Below are 16,148 nucleotides of genomic sequence, written 5' to 3' on the forward strand. Positions count from 1 at the left end.
AAATTCTTGAGGCTTGCGACTGAAAATAGGTAAAATAATTGTGAAGAAATGAACTTGCTCTGGTATTGAACTCCAGGTGGTGAGTTAGGCTTGCCGCTCACTTGTCCGGCACAGCACAGCACGGCCCGGCCCGTCCCGTCAAAATACGTATAGGATTAGAACAATGAAAATGAATGAACAATCGCCCACTAGCCCGACACGGCACAGCCAAGAGCGTCCGCCGCCGGAAAGGATTCCAGCTCTCCGATCCTGTCCGGCAAATAACGGTACGTGCTGTTACGGACTGGCCAAGTGCGCGCGTAGCTGGCTAGCGCTTGCCAGCATCAACTTGACCAAACGTGCCTGGGAAGTTTCTGTCTTTTTATTTTGCTATTCGTTTGGTCAAGTTGATTTTGTCAAGCGCTGGCCGGTGACGCGCTCACTTGGCCAGTCCGTCACAGCACGTACCGTTATTTGCCGGACAGTATCGAAGAGTTGGAATCCTTTCCGGTGGCGGACGCTCTTGGCTGTGCCGAGCCAGGCTAATGGGCGGTTATCCATTCATTTTCATTGTTACAATCCTATACGTATTTTGACGGGACGGGCCGTGCCGTACTGTGCCGGACAAATGTGCTACAGTCTTTATGAATCTGGTCAGTAGGTTGAGATTAGTTCGAAGGTGTGAGTTATGAATCAATTTGTCGGTAAAGTCATTGATTCTTGTTTCAGTAGTCATAAAAAAATTGAATAGGTATTATTATTTCACTAGTGTAGATGCTGTAATTCCAACAAAATTGAATAATGATCTGTTATCACCTGATATAACGTAAATATTTTCGCTGGTTGAATCCACGAACGTGAATTTCTACTAACGATATTAGTTGCGACTGTGAATATATACCTTCAGATAAATTCCTTTGAAATCACACTGATGAAATTCTTCATACAATTCAATGATGAGGGGTTATTTCGACTGCGTAATAGGCGACTCCCAATTCCTCGCACAGAGGGAAGGAAATACATCCGAATTCCCCAGCCAAACTTCATGAAATATTTGTTTGCTGGATACCGGTTTTCCACAGCTAATATCTCGTTTGGAATCGCGGAAACATGGCCAAATTTCAATTAGTGAAAAATTTCATAGGTACATAATCTCCCGAGACAGGAGTTGAAGTTTTATCTGTTTTTGATGTGGTGTTTTTGTCCCAGGGGTGCAATTTGTAATTTATTATTGATATTTCCTTTACATTTTCCGCAGTTGGGAAATTAGGGTCACCGTCGAAGGAAAAAGGCGAAATGGAAAATTTATCGAAACGAAACGAATTGAGGTGAGAAATTGAATTCCCACTAGAAATATTTTCACTCGAATTTATGAGTTGACTTACGACTGAGACTATTTTTGTTTTTTTGACGAGAAAAATAGAATCAGCAATCTTGTGCAATTTTATTTATGATTTTCGTTTTACGATATGTACTTCATGGAAACAGTATTATTTGGTTTCGATAACGGACACTAGGTGTAATTTTTACATAACTTCAATGAAAAAATATAATTCATTTATTGATTCGTTAATTACTAATATCCATCACTTCCCCTCACAAGCTCACTTGTAAAAGTTTTTGTCGATCTCTTTTGGGAAAACTTGATATGGGTGTGAAAAAATAAATTATTTTAATTTGCCCCTGTAAGTTACTGTGTGAATTCAATATATGTTTCTCGAAAGATAAATACGATTTTTGTCAGTGAGTTTTATTTGATCAGACTTAATGATTTTCCTGTTATGATTGTGTTTTGTCCTAAAGAAAATGTTCAGGAATTTTAAATTCCAGAATAAAAAAGCCTATCTCATTCCCAAAGTTTCTTCTTCAGATGCCTAAGAGAATTTAACTCTACAACATTCATTACTTACTATGTGAAAGTTTTCACCAGACCCATAGAATGGAATACATCTAAAGTAATGAACTGTTCAAGCCAATCTCGGATATTCCTACTACCTATCAGAAAACAACTACTCCACTGGCTAGTACCACGAACGGCGTTGGATTATATCCGATAGGCATCAGTGCAGGAATCTTCACAGAAAATTTCCTGCATATGCAATTGGCAATACAACTGAAAGGGTCGACCTACAATTTTGAAACAGGCACACTTGCAGACCGTTTTCGGGCTCATTAGTCACTCGTCAGTGCAAGATAGTGACCAACATCGACCTAAAGTCAATGATATTCCATTATTGAAAATCGGAATTCTTTCAGAGTATTTCATTCCTCGTCTCAAGTTGGAGCGAACAACAAAAATATCACTTCATATCAACTGCATATCCGAAATTTTCCCGATTCCTCTGAATAAGGAGGAATAAGGTCAGTGGGCTACGCTTGAGGACTGGCAAGAAACAAATCTAAAAAAATGAATTTTAAATGTTAAAGCCAGCCTCGGATATTCCTACACAGTAGGTTGAATGGACTGACGCCTATCAGAAAACAGTTGGAAATATTTGTAAAGAAATATGGACGGACGAATCAAACTTCACCAATAATGGTTGGTTTAACAGAAATAACCATTATAGGTGGGATAATACAAATGAACATTTACAAAAGGAAACCAATTTCCAAGAAAAGTTCGGAATAATGTTTGGTTGGGGAAAAACATCCTTGGCCTATTCTTTTACAATTATCATTTGAATATTGAAATGTATCTTCTGTTTTTATTCAATGACTTCGATGGCTACTTAGATGAATTGCCACTGAATATCCGCCATGAAATTCAGTATTTTCAAGAGAACCGCGCTCTTCCCCATAATGCAGCAATAGTAAGGAAAATTTATAGATGCAATATTCCCAAGAAAATGGATTGGAAACAATGGACCAATTAACTGGCCAGCTCGATCCCCAGATCTTACTCTTTTAGATTTTTTGTCTGGGGATACTTGTAATTTAGAAATAAATTTTAGTTCACGCTTGAGGAAGCTATTGTATGGTGAAACACGTGTCGCGGTTTTTGTACAACCCTTCAAAGTGAAAATCATATAGTAAACTAGATCAATTAGTTTTAATATGGATTTTTATCGAGTATCGGCCAGTTCTATTCAATTATCGAATATCGTCTGTAATTATAAATATTCAATTTGTCACTTGATCTGTATATTTAAAGCAAATGAGTTCTCAACCAACAATGTTTTTCATCAAATTATAAAACCCTGATATGAATGATATCTTAATTTCATAGAATCAATTTCGCTGGCAAGGTTTAACGTATAAATTTGATCAACTTTTTTTTCGAATTAAAGAATCATTTTTAAAAAAATGATTGGAAATAGACTCATTATCTTTCATATTAGTGAAAAAAACTGTTGAAAAGTCAAGCAAAGCAAGAACAGCAAGAAAAATGGCCAATTTCCTCAACAATGAAGACCAGGCGAGGACTATAATAAATTCAGAAATAATGCCATTTTACAAGGTTTTATTCAACTTGCTCTACCTAGTAACTGTTTGTATGTGTATGTGGGTCAAAAATCTTGCAACTGAATTTCGACCCGCTTCTAGTTATCCGATTGACTTGAAATATGGCAGATATTCATAATTCCGACAACAATGCATTATGAAATTTTTGTTAGCAAAAATGGCGGCTCCAATATGAGGGATGAGTTTTGTGGTTATGGTCCGAATCGATTCTAAATTGGTATTTCAGGGTATTAGGAGACGGAAATTATGAATCGTTTGTCTAAATTTACGAAATAAATATGGCGGCTCCAAGGTGGCGGAAGAGTTTTACGATTATGACCCAATTCGATTATAAATTATTATGTTGGGTTTTCGGGGTCGTAGATTATGAATCTTTTGTCAAAATCCATAAGTTCAATATAGTGGACGAGTTTTGTGCTTCTTTTACCGAAATAGCCTTTCTCATTCTTGTATCTTTTTTGGCAATCATTGGCTTTATTTTTTGTAGAAGTAATTCAACATATGTGAATGATATTCTACAGAAGTATTCAAATGTGCCAGATGATTTCTTCAACAAACTGCCATGAGCTGTGTTCCACCATATCTAAAAATAATGTAATTCATAACATTTCAACTCAAAATCAACATCAGAGTATTTGACGAAAGTCATTTTTTGTGGAGGAAAAAATCAGTTTTTTATCGACCTTTTTTTGGGTAATGGTGACCTTCCACAATCTGAAAAAATATAAAAATTATAATGGAGAACTTTATACAAGTGTAGAAGGGCAAACTTTTTAGTTTACCCCGATAAGTTACTGCGTAAAAATCAAAGTATTTTTCACAAAGAAAAATCTTCTATTTATCAGTAACTTGTCGTATTTCACAATTTTGCCTATCAAAAAAATATTAAGAAATTATACTTATCTTTTACGTTTCGGAGGCCAAAATCTGCCTCCGTCTTCAGAAAGGGATAAAAATTCGAATAAATATGCAGTTATTCCTTTTTTGAGAGCTTATTTCTTTACTCCTTCGACAGATGTCAAAGAAGTTTTGAAATATGAAATTATGTTGTAGTAGTTGTTTACAGCTGATTCTCGGCCTCCCCCCACCACTATGACGTATTAATTGCTTTTTTTATTGGTTGTTGTTTGGTGAAGTTTTTTTGTTGTGCAGTGAAGTCAAGGCGTTGTGACCTTGAAGTGTCTGGTGCATGGATCGTTCAGATTTTTTTTTCATATGAGATTTTGTGTGTTTATGTGTGTGTGTGTGTGTGTGTGTGTGTGTGTGTAGGAGAATGCACGGTACAGGGTTTCATCATGTGCTTGTTTGTCTATGTACAAACATACGTCTGCATACTTCGAAGATCCTCCAAGTAATAAATGCTCCATCGGTGTGAGGGTACCAACTTAGTAGTGGAGTGACGTCACAGCAATAACCGTTCAACGGCTAGAGAGCGACATGTTCACTCCACGACGTGTGGCAGAGTAATGCGTATTCATCGGTCTGCCCTCACCTCTCCCGAAGCGATGAAGGTTCGCTCTAGCCCCGCTATCGATGGTGACACAACGGCAGCCGAGGACCGTTTGCCTAGCGTCTACCCTCTCCGAGACCGCAACGACCACTGCTTGCTCGTATATCGACATCTGTTATCGCATTCAGTTGGGAGGTAATCTTGGCGCATGTAGTTGAGAAGTGGGGTTGGCTATGACGTCTTGACGGGTCCTATCAGAGTGTATTTAAGAAGCGTACGAGTGTTGGCTATGTCAGTTCACATCAAGTGAGTTAGTGAGAACTATTATATAAAATGTATTCCTGTGACTGTGGTAAATCTTTCACTCGTAGTGATAATCTTCGTCGGCATCAGCTCCAGAGTTGCCAAGGAGGGCCTGCAGTGAAACGGGTGAGAGTGGATAATGCAACACCTATGTATACGTGCAATTGTTGTAATGTGACAATTCCTATGAGCCAAGTGAATTCTCACCGAAGAACCATGAGTCATAAAAATAATGCATGTGTTCAATTGTCTGACGGTGTTCAAATTATAACGAATGCATTCAATTGCCGCATTGCTACATACAGGGTGGAGAGTTCGATTGTAACCAGTGACTACATGTCATTTTTCAATAAGATTAGGCAGAAGGTCATTGAATTACTGGAATCAGCCATCAGGATCCATAAAAGCATCAAGGTGAATATGGAAGTTTTTGGGAATTATATTCTTCAGACTGATGATTCGAGGGACACGAAGTCATTTAATTCCCAAAATAAAATAGTGGACCAATCTTCAGATTTGAATGCTGTTTTTGATGGATTCCGTGATGTAATTGTGGCTCAAACGACTGAGTTCCAGGATCGTGACTCAGGTATTTATTTTTTAAAAATTTCAATAAGATTGAATAGTAATATTTTTTTTTTTATAATTCAGGTTGGACTTGTGAAAAAATATTGTTTCTCGAGGTCAACATTAATAAATACAGTCCACTGGAAGGACGTTCATATGTGAAGCTGCCTCAATGTATTCAATGGAAGAAAGCTGTTGTGAATGTTCGTAATGAAGATCAATATTGTTTTGCTTGGGCTATAACATCAGCATTATATCCTGCAGATAGTCGAGTGTCCGAACTTACGTCATATCCACATTTTTCCACTGTTTTAGATGTCACAGGTATGGATTTTCCGGTTAAAGTTAATAATAAGAGTATCGAAATATTCGAAGATAGGAATGATATTTCAATTAATGTTTACGGTTTAGAGAGTACATTTGAGAAGGGTAAAATGAAGTATGAAGTGATTGGTCCATTGCGATACTCACAGAGAAGACTCCGGAGACATGTCAATTTGTTGTTTATAACTGATGACTCCGGTAATGGTCACTATTGTTGGATCAAAGATCTTTCAAGATTAGTTTCTAATCAACTATCAGCTCATAGACAGAAAAAATATTTTTGTGACGGATGTTTGATATATTTTTCTGATGAGAGATTGCTTTTACGTCATAATATGTATGATTGTAATCACATTAGTACCACAACACCAACTACTAATTTAAAGATCAATAAATAAGGTAGAATGGTTGCGGAAAATAAACTAATGTTTGAAAACTTTGAGAGGCAAATGAGGGTGCCATTTGTAGTGTATGCTGATTTTGAATCAGTGCTTAAACCGATTCATGTGAATGAGCCAAATCTTGGAAGTTCATACACGATTAAAACATTCAAACATGCCCCATATTCATTTGCTTATTTGATAAAGTGTTCATATAATGATGATTTGACAAAATTTGTTACATATAGGGGTGTAGATGCAGCTCAGAAATTTGTGAGTAGCATTGAAGATGATTTGAAAGAGATACATGAAAATCATCTCAGAAACCCTAAACCAATGGATACACAAACTGTCGAAGAAGAAGAACAGTTTGTTGCAGCCAGAACTTGTGGTATATGTAATAAAGCATTTACTGATGGTGACGTCAAAGTAAGAGATCATTGTCATGTCACAGGAAAGAAAAGATCACATGCCGCTCACTCGAAATGTAATTTAAATTTCAAAATACCAAACTTCATACCTATCATTTTTCATAATTTAAGTGGTTATGATTGTCATTTATTCATAAAAGAATTGTATAGGAATAAAGAGAAAGTTGATGTTATCCCGCAAACTAAAGAGAAATATATATCTTTCACGAAGCATCTCTTTACACACAGCTATACCGATAAAGATGGTGTGGTTAGGAAGAATTATCTCAAAATGAGATTTATCGATAGTTATAAATTTATGACTAATTCGTTGGAGAAGTTGGGTGCAAACTTGACCTCCGATCAATGTTTGGAGATGCACAAACATTTCCCACAAATTGAGAAATTCAATTTGATGAGACAGAAAGGTGTATTTCCATATAGTTTTTTTGATGACATTGACAAATTGAATTATCCATTACTTCCGACAAAAAATCAGTTTTATGACACACTCAATTGTGAACATATATCGGAAACTGATTATGATAGGGCTAGAAATGTTTGGAATTTATTCGAGTGTCAGAATTTGGGGGAATACTCTGATTTGTATTTGAAGTCGGATGTATTGCTACTATGTGATATTTTTGAAAATTTCCGCACCACAAGTTTAGAGATATATAACTTAGATCCGGCACAATATTACACTGCACCTGGATTATCATGGGATGCCATGTTGAAGTTCACTAATGTTGAATTGGAATTACTAACTGACATTGATATGATTCACTTTTTTCAAAAAGGTATTCGAGGTGGAATTAGTCAATGTAGCGAGAGGAAACATATAGCAAATAATAGATTTTTATCCAATTATAATCCCAATGAACCTTCCACATTCATTACATATTTAGATGCAACAAATCTATACGGTCACAGTATGTCACAACCTCTACCAACAAGTGAATTTACATGGTTGACACCAAATGAAATTCTTAATCTTGATGTGATGGATGTGAGTACTGATAGTCCGTATGGGTATGTATTTGAAGTGGACATTCATTATCCACAAGAGTTGCATGATAAACATTCTGACCTTCCATTTTTAGTCGAAAAAATAATACCACCTCGTACACAATCGAAAATTCCCAAATTAATTCCAAATTTGAATGATAAAAGAAAATATATTGTTCATTATAGGAATCTACAGCAAGCTGTCAAAAATGGATTGATTGTAATGAATACACATAGAGTATTGAAATTCAAACAATCATGCTGGATGAAACCCTATATAGATCTTAATACTGAAATGCGTAATAGGTCTAACAACAAATCTGTTAAAGATTTCTATAAACTAATGAATAATGCGGTGTATGGAAAGACAATGGAGAATGTAGATAATCGAATTGATGTTAGACTCGTTACACATTGGGAAAATATAAAGAAAAATATAGGTGCCAGCACTCTCATAGCCAAACCAAATTTCAAAAATTGTTCAATTTTCACTGATAATTTCGTTGCCATTCAATTGGGTAGAGTGAAGGTTCATTACGATAAACCAGTATATTTGGGATTTTCCATATTAGAATTATCTAAAACAGTCATGTATGACTTTTTCTATGGATGCATCAAACAACACTTTGATGAAAATGTCTCTTTACTTTACACAGATACCGACTCGCTCATTCTTAAAGTAAACACAAAAAATTTTTATGAATTCATAAAAACTAACATAAGTAGATTTGATACATCCAATTACAGTATAGTTAACCAATTCAATATTCCAGTAACAAGTTCAGTCTTGGGTAACTTCAAAGATGAATTTCCAAATGATCCAATCATGAGTTTTTATGGTACAGGTGCTAAAGCATATTATGTGAAATCTGTTGATGGTGAATTTAAGAAAGCCAAAGGGGTTAAACGATCTGTAATAAAGAATGAATTGACATGCGAAGATTATCAAAAAATCGTCGAACAAGGTGGTATGATATTCAGAAAGATGAATTCATTTAGAAGCGTGTTACATGATATGTATACTGAATTGAAAAATAAAGTTGCATTATCATATCACGACGATAAACGATTTATCATTCCGAATACTACCCACACTCTTCCTTGGGGTCATAATGATATTGAATTTTATGAAAACGATCCAAATGAGAACATTCGTTGGATAAGTAATATTATTCAACAATCACAATCTCAGGAGACTCCATTGGATCAATTGATTAATTTATTATCTGCCGAGATCAATGATTGAAATATCATTCAATATCTTCAAAACCGGAAAATTCAATATTGATATTTATGTAGCCATTTATAATTAATAATATATGATAGAAGTAATGTGATATTAATGTATTATGTATGTATGTATATGTATTACTGTAATGAATATAAAATGATTAAAATTTTATTTGTATTATTTCTATTTCCCTAATCAATTACTGCAATATATAGTATAATGTAAATGACAGAAATATCAGTTTGAAGAGAATCATCGTAGAGTGCACAATGTCTAAAACAATCGATAAGTTTGGTAGAAAAAGAAAATGGGGTGGTAATGTCATTCGAGGTCCTCCTGGGAATGGTTTTAAATTAACAAAAGATGGTCATTATGACATGCAAAGGAAAATATTGAAAAATACAAGTGAACCAATTGACAAGAGTGATTGTGTAACTGTATCATATCTTGAGGGGGAAATTAATGGAGCAAAGGAAGTTATACTTCTAGCCCTACAAGCTGCAATACAATCCACAATAGGCAATATTGCTCGGGACGCCCGGCAAGCATTTGACGATAAAATTGCAGAGGCTCGGATAACTTTCACTCGTAAATTTGACAAACTTACAAGTGATGTAGACATAAAAATGTGTGACATAACAGCGTCTACAAATAAAAAATTTGATGCTATGTCAAACATAACAGGGACTACAATGAAAAAGTATGATGTACTGGAACAGAGAGTTGAAGTATTGGAGAAAAACCATAAAGAAGTTTTGGAGAGAAACTATAAAGTCAAGCCATCATCATCAGGTGGACTGGGATATCCAGGACTGAACATTAATCCAAATCATAGAATAATACAACCAAAACCAAAACCAACTGATGATGTATTAATGGAACCAACATGGTGAATGTATTCCCTCGTTATGTTAGGTTAATAGTTACGTTAGGTTAGCTGCATAGTTACGTTAGGTTAGGTGTTAGGTTAGTATTCCCTCGTTAGGTTAGGTTAACAGTTACGTTAGGTTAGCTGCATACTTACGTTAGGTTAATAGGCGATCGCGAAGCGATCGCTTCGCGATCATGAAGCGATCGCTCAGCAGGCCGCTTCGCGGCCTGGGGCGCTCAACATCCACCACTTGCATCCGGGGCGCGTTTTTTGCCCCTTCTCGAAGCTCCGCCCCCTTTCCGAAGCCCCGCCCCTCATCTCCCCGAAGCCCCGCCCCCCCCCGACTCCCAACATTTGCGCATGTACACCCCTACCCTCAACGCGCATGTGCGCTCCCACCATTTTACCACCACTCACGCATCGAAGTCGATACCCTCCGGAGAGCACTACACAACATTCAGTTCGAGAAGTCATCTCATCGAGAGCAGTCCACTCCACTTCAAGGCAGTAGCTTCCGACGACTAACTTGACATTTGAGTAAGTAAATTAAGAATGTTATTTTTTTTATATCAACTAACTTTGTATTATTTCTTCTTTTTCAGAATGGCAACCAATACACAGGAGGTGAATAATGCTGTGGCGTCTATTCTGCCGGTGTCCGCTGACCAGGAGGAGGCAGCATCTTCGAGAGCGGTGACGGGTGACCAGGCAACCACTTCGCGTTCGCGAGTTAGGTGTAGATCTTCTAGCCCTGACTTATTCGAGGAGGAGGAGGAAGTCAGGGCTGTGAAGAAGGTTTGCCAACGACCTGCAGCAAGGGTTGGTCCTATTCCAAAGTACCGAGCTACTTGCAATAGGACTAATCCTTATGCAGGTAGTTTTTCGACCTCTCGTAAGAGGGCCTCCACACCAGCAGCAGCACCAGCAGCAGTGGAAATTCCGAGGAGTCCTTCTCCGAAGTTGGTGATATTGTCGCCGTTGGTGACGCGACTACCACCGCTGCCAGCGACACCGGCGGATCATGAGGTGTTGGTGCCACAAGTGCGACAGCCTATCGGAGAGGTGAGTGAAAAGATGAATACTTTTCTACAGAGATGCAAAGAAATAGAACATGCTGCCCGATCTAGTGAGGCCGCGTTGACTAACATGAACCGCCTAAAGGGTGAAAAGGTTAAGCGACGTAGGGAAATAGAGAAAGAAATGGCCGAACTAGATCGTGACATTGCATCTCTGGAGGAAAGGTGTGAAGCGGCAACCTCTTCGATAGAGCTACACAAAAGGTTATGGACAGCTATGGACCCTTTTTTGTAGATTAAGTATAAATATAAGATTAGTTTTAGGTTAGTTAGGAATATTTAATTATGGTAGTTTTAAGTTTATATTTGTTAAGTTTATATTGAATAAAGGAAAAGGAAGTGAAATAAAGGGTGTACACTGTTTTTTGGTTTGGTACACATTGAACAATGCGATGGTTGGAGCATTTTTCTTCACTTCCTCTTATTATTATTATTATTTTTTTATTTCAATTCCAAGTTCTTCTAGACAAATACCTCACATCAATTTTTGTGTTCTCTAATCACTTGTAAATAATTCCATGTGAAGAAAATTTAAAAAATAAAAAAATAGACATGTTTCATAGTGAAATCGACAAGTATATTTCATTTGTATTTTATCCATTCAAGTATCTCTTTCATTGAATATGTCTTATGTCACTTTGCAATTTACCCCTACTCATTGAATATGTCTTATGTCTCACTGCAATTTACCCCTACTCAATGTCCCACTCCTCTCCCACTCCCTCTCGAAAGTATAAAAGTAGAAATCATCTGATGAAACATTCAGTTGATCAGCTAGCATCGAGATGGAACCCGATTCAACCTCCGAACCCTATAGCTGCCCGGATCAGGGGTACAACTTCAATTACTGGGATAACAGCCAGGTACAGGTAGTCTCTTCCACCACGGAACCCCACAGTCCGCCATATGAATACCAGGATCACGACATCAGGATGCAAGTTCAACATGTCACTGGCAGTGACGAAGGACACTTGGACGATTCGGAATATCCAGATCCTGACGGATGGTGGGACCCTGCTTATGATGACATTGTCCCAATGAGCAGCGACGACGACGATGATGACGACGACGACTCTGGCGATGATGCTGATGACGAGCTTGACGTTAGACGTCCTCCACCATCCCCTATCCTCATCGAGGATAGTCCTCCGCCATCCCCAATCCTGATCGATGATGATGTCCTCAATTCCGATGATGACATATAATCATCTACTCGTCCATCATTTCCTTTCCTTTCCTTCCACGGAGTACACACTTTTTGGTTGGTGTACACGAGGCACTGCGAGGCTGGGGCAGTGTCTTCCTCCCTTCCTCTCCCTTCCTCCCCCTCTTATTAGTTTTTTTTTTCCATAATAATCACTAAGAATTTCTCCTAATAATCGCTCAGAGTTTCATTCTTGATGTTTTCGAATCTCAAACACTGTTCTACATTTCACCCCCTCCATTTCATTTCTTCCAATATAAATATAGCAACAATCCCAGTTCTATATCATTCTTCCACAATGTCGAGTACAGGACCCATCCAAGTACATGAAATAGATTCAACGTCTGATCATTTGAGTACAACCTTCGCTCAATTTCTGCAGCGAGTCTATGATCTTCCTGATGATTTCGCAGAACGAGTGGAACAAGGTATTCAGGACGACATAGATGCTGTTGACGATAATAATGCGGATGATGTGATTAGTATATCATCTGATTCAGATGATTATGACGACGACGACATCATGAGTATATCATCTGATTCAGATGACTACTATGAGGATGATATCATTAGTATATCATCTGATTCAGATGACGATACCATAATTATTGTTTCTGATGATGAGGAGCGTTAGTCCATATCATTGCATGGATTAATAAAAAATAACAGCCCTTTTCAGGGCTACAATTAAAGACTGAAACAATAAAAAAAATAGCTCTTTTCAGAGCTACCATTATACTTTCAAACAGAAACAGATTCATACCATTGTTAACATTATGTTAACATTATAATCTCAAACGAAATATATGTATGTGAAAGTATTTATCATTATATGCATATGAATGATTGACAAATGCCAACTTCAACTTTCATTTAAAGTAGTACTCATCATATGCATAGATATTCAATGACTATCAAATTCCAAATTTCGACTTTTCAGTCAAAGTAGTAATTTATTTGTCATATAATGTATAGATATTCAAAGACTAACAAATAGTAATTTATTTGTCATATAATGTATAGATATTCAAAGACTAACAAATTTCCAACTTAGACTTTTATTAGTCAAAGTATTCATTTGTCACATAATCTATGAATACTAATACAACTAACTACTGTTTGTGTGAATAATGTAGCCCTGAAAAGGGCTGTTGTTTTTTTTTGACCAGTTGGTCCACGGTTATTGTGCCACAGGTTGGACATTATTACATATAATACATGTAGATACTCGGGTGAAGTTTGTTAGTGGCCTCTCGCAAGCTTGACACCAATTCTGTCCCATTTCCATAATTGAGACAGTGTTGTGGGTGTTGACATGGGCATACCACCCTCCATTATTGTTTCTATGCGAATAAAACCGAAAGCAGCACCAACATAGTTTTTTGTTCTCTCCATCTATTGTGCTGATCAATACGTATGCATCCAATGCACAATACAAATCCAAGGGATCTTCCAGTGTCTCACTGACATTGAGTGTTCGCATACCGATCCTCATAGCACCATCACCTTCAGTTGTGTCAGCTTCTATCCCTTCATCATCTCCTTCTTCATCCATGACCCTCTCAAACTCCATCACGTCATCATCTTCGTCGCTTTGGTTGGCCTCGTTTTCAACTTCGTCTATCTCATCTTCATCGACTCCAACATCTTCTGCTTCAACTATTACTTCCTCTAGCGGAACATTGACATCCTCATCATCTGATTCGTCTATCCAATTGTTTTCATCAACAGCAGCTATTCTATTTAATGCAGCATTTATTTTTGCAGAATTCATCTTGTTGTTGTTTGCTCACAGTTGTAGAGAGTGAATGAATGAACTCTAGGTTTGCAAGTCAACTTATATAGGAGGTGATGCGACTCCCACTTGACTCGTTTAGAGTGGAATAGTAGGAGAAGTTATCCCACTATACTTCCACATGATGTTGATTCGTATAAATAGAGATCGTAGGTATAGGAGAGAGCATTCAGAGTTTCTGTAAGTCATCTCTTAATATTTCTAATCGAATTAGTAAAATGCCGTTTCCAAAAGAGTGGAATGAAAAACCAAAAGTGTGTGTCTACCCAATGATGATTGCAGGGGCTATTGTGTGCTACTTTTGTCAAATAAGTAGACCTAACGATTCAATCAATCCATGTACTGGTATGTGTAGTGATTGCGTGTTGCGGATTCAACTATCGCCTCCTTCTCATCCACCGAAGCGAACAAAATCGGATTATCGTCAACAACAGTTACAGTGTCTGAAGTGTTCCGAACCTATAATATTTAACAATATAGGTATCTGTAGAAATATTTGTGGTACCTGTGCTGCCGTTCCAACTCCACTGCAACGTTGTTTGCGTTGTGATACATATTCCATGAATTGTTGGAATCATGTATGCAATGCATGTAGAAGTACTTGGGATCTGTGTGAGAAGGTTGGTCAACTCTACCCCAATAGGAGAATCCATTTTTTTCAATGTTGGTGTTTGACGCACGAGCAACAACTATTGAGGAATAGAGTCAAAGAACGTTCCACATCCACAGAGACATATTAACATTTTTCATTTTTTATTATCGTTATTGTCCTCTATTATTAATAAATATATATATTTTGAATTTATTTGTATTATTTTCTAACATTTAAAAATACATGCATGCAACACAAAGTTTTTCTCTTAAATGACAAAGATTGTTACATGCGTGAATAGTTTAGTGAGAGAGCGCATGTGCCAGTTGATGAAAGAGCGCATGCGCTAGTTTATTTTCTTCTATAAATGGTGAGGTCTCAGTAACATCATCACCTTTTCTATCCACATTCTATTGCTATCACATATCATTCCTCAGACCTTAATAATCATGAGCTCTATGCCGCTATTGATTGCTGAAGATGGTTCACCACTTGTTGATATCGATCAGACTGATTTTGAAAATATTCCAGTATTACATTTATCGAGTCAAGATTCGATAAATGATTTTGATATTAACGACTTCGTTAACTTTGCAGATGTGCCAGAACCAAATGAGCAAATTATTATTGAAAATCCGATCGTTTCGCAATTATCATCACTCAAACACTCTTCATCTACCCTTCCTCTTGGTGTTGATAAGAAATCTAGAACAATCAAGAGGAAGGTTACTAAGGCATCTTCATCGATTGTCACTGACTTTAAAGAAAAGAAAGAATCCAAAAGTGTTGTGCGACAGAAAAAACCCGCAACGAAAAGTGACAGATCGAAGAGGAAGCCAAAAGGTACTCCTAAAGAAATGAAGAGTGATTTGAAAGCTGAACCGCTATCTTCTTTCAGCCCCCTCCATCGGTTTGGGGAAATGAAAAGGAAAGCAAAATGCCGTCTTGTAAAGGCACAGATGACTATTGCTGAACTTGAAAAGAGTGAGCGAGCTATTAATGCTAATAATGAAACTCTTGAAGCATTAGATGCCAAGATTGCATTAGCGAAGGTTGAATTGGCTAGAATGTCTAAAGATGCTGATGAACTCCGTTCAAAAATTGGTAAAGATAAGCAATTCCATCAACGTTCGAGAATGCAAGCTCAGGCTGAGCTTGAGGAGTCGACTAAGCTTTATGAGACAGCATTATCAGTGAGAGATAATTGGCAAAAAGAGTTGGATACTGCATTTCAAAGTGACGGCGATTAGTTTTGGGAATGATAATGTGTTTTCAATATCGTGAGTTGAAAAATATAAGCGGGAATGGAGTATACAATTAATTTGGTTTGGTATACACAGAACATTGCGAATGGCTGGGGCAATGTTTACCGCTGCAATATTTTTCAGTTCACATACTTATAATTGAAATGAAAACAATAATGAACTTTAATATTACTTTATTCATAAAAGTCACTATTATATACATTTAAACCATATTTGATTCATCAATCCAAG

The 16,148-nt window shown here is 37.1% G+C and overlaps 2 protein-coding genes across 5 annotated transcripts in view; both read left to right on the forward strand.

The window, feature by feature from the left end:
* Positions 1-16,148, forward strand: part of Fur2 (furin-like protease 2) — a 1,328,139-nt gene that overhangs the window by 510,640 nt on the left and 801,351 nt on the right. The window lies entirely within an intron of this gene.
* Positions 10,375-11,296, forward strand: LOC141485460 (uncharacterized). The gene is made up of 2 exons (XM_074182215.1): positions 10,375-10,522; positions 10,588-11,296. Exon 2 carries the CDS (start codon positions 10,589-10,591, stop codon positions 11,294-11,296), a length of 708 nt encoding a protein of 235 aa, XP_074038316.1. The 5' UTR covers positions 10,375-10,522; position 10,588.

The sequence above is a fragment of the Leptinotarsa decemlineata genome, unplaced genomic scaffold (assembly GCF_025532065.1).
Source record: "Leptinotarsa decemlineata unplaced genomic scaffold, Ldec_3_MD MMD2_tig00026328_RagTag_RagTag, whole genome shotgun sequence".
NCBI lineage: Eukaryota > Metazoa > Arthropoda > Insecta > Coleoptera > Chrysomelidae > Leptinotarsa > Leptinotarsa decemlineata.

Bases quoted from the DNA above. Each gene is read 5' to 3' on its own strand.
- LOC141485460 (XM_074182215.1), top strand. From the start codon at position 10,589: ATGGCAACCAATACACAGGAGGTGAATAATGCTGTGGCGTCTATTCTG.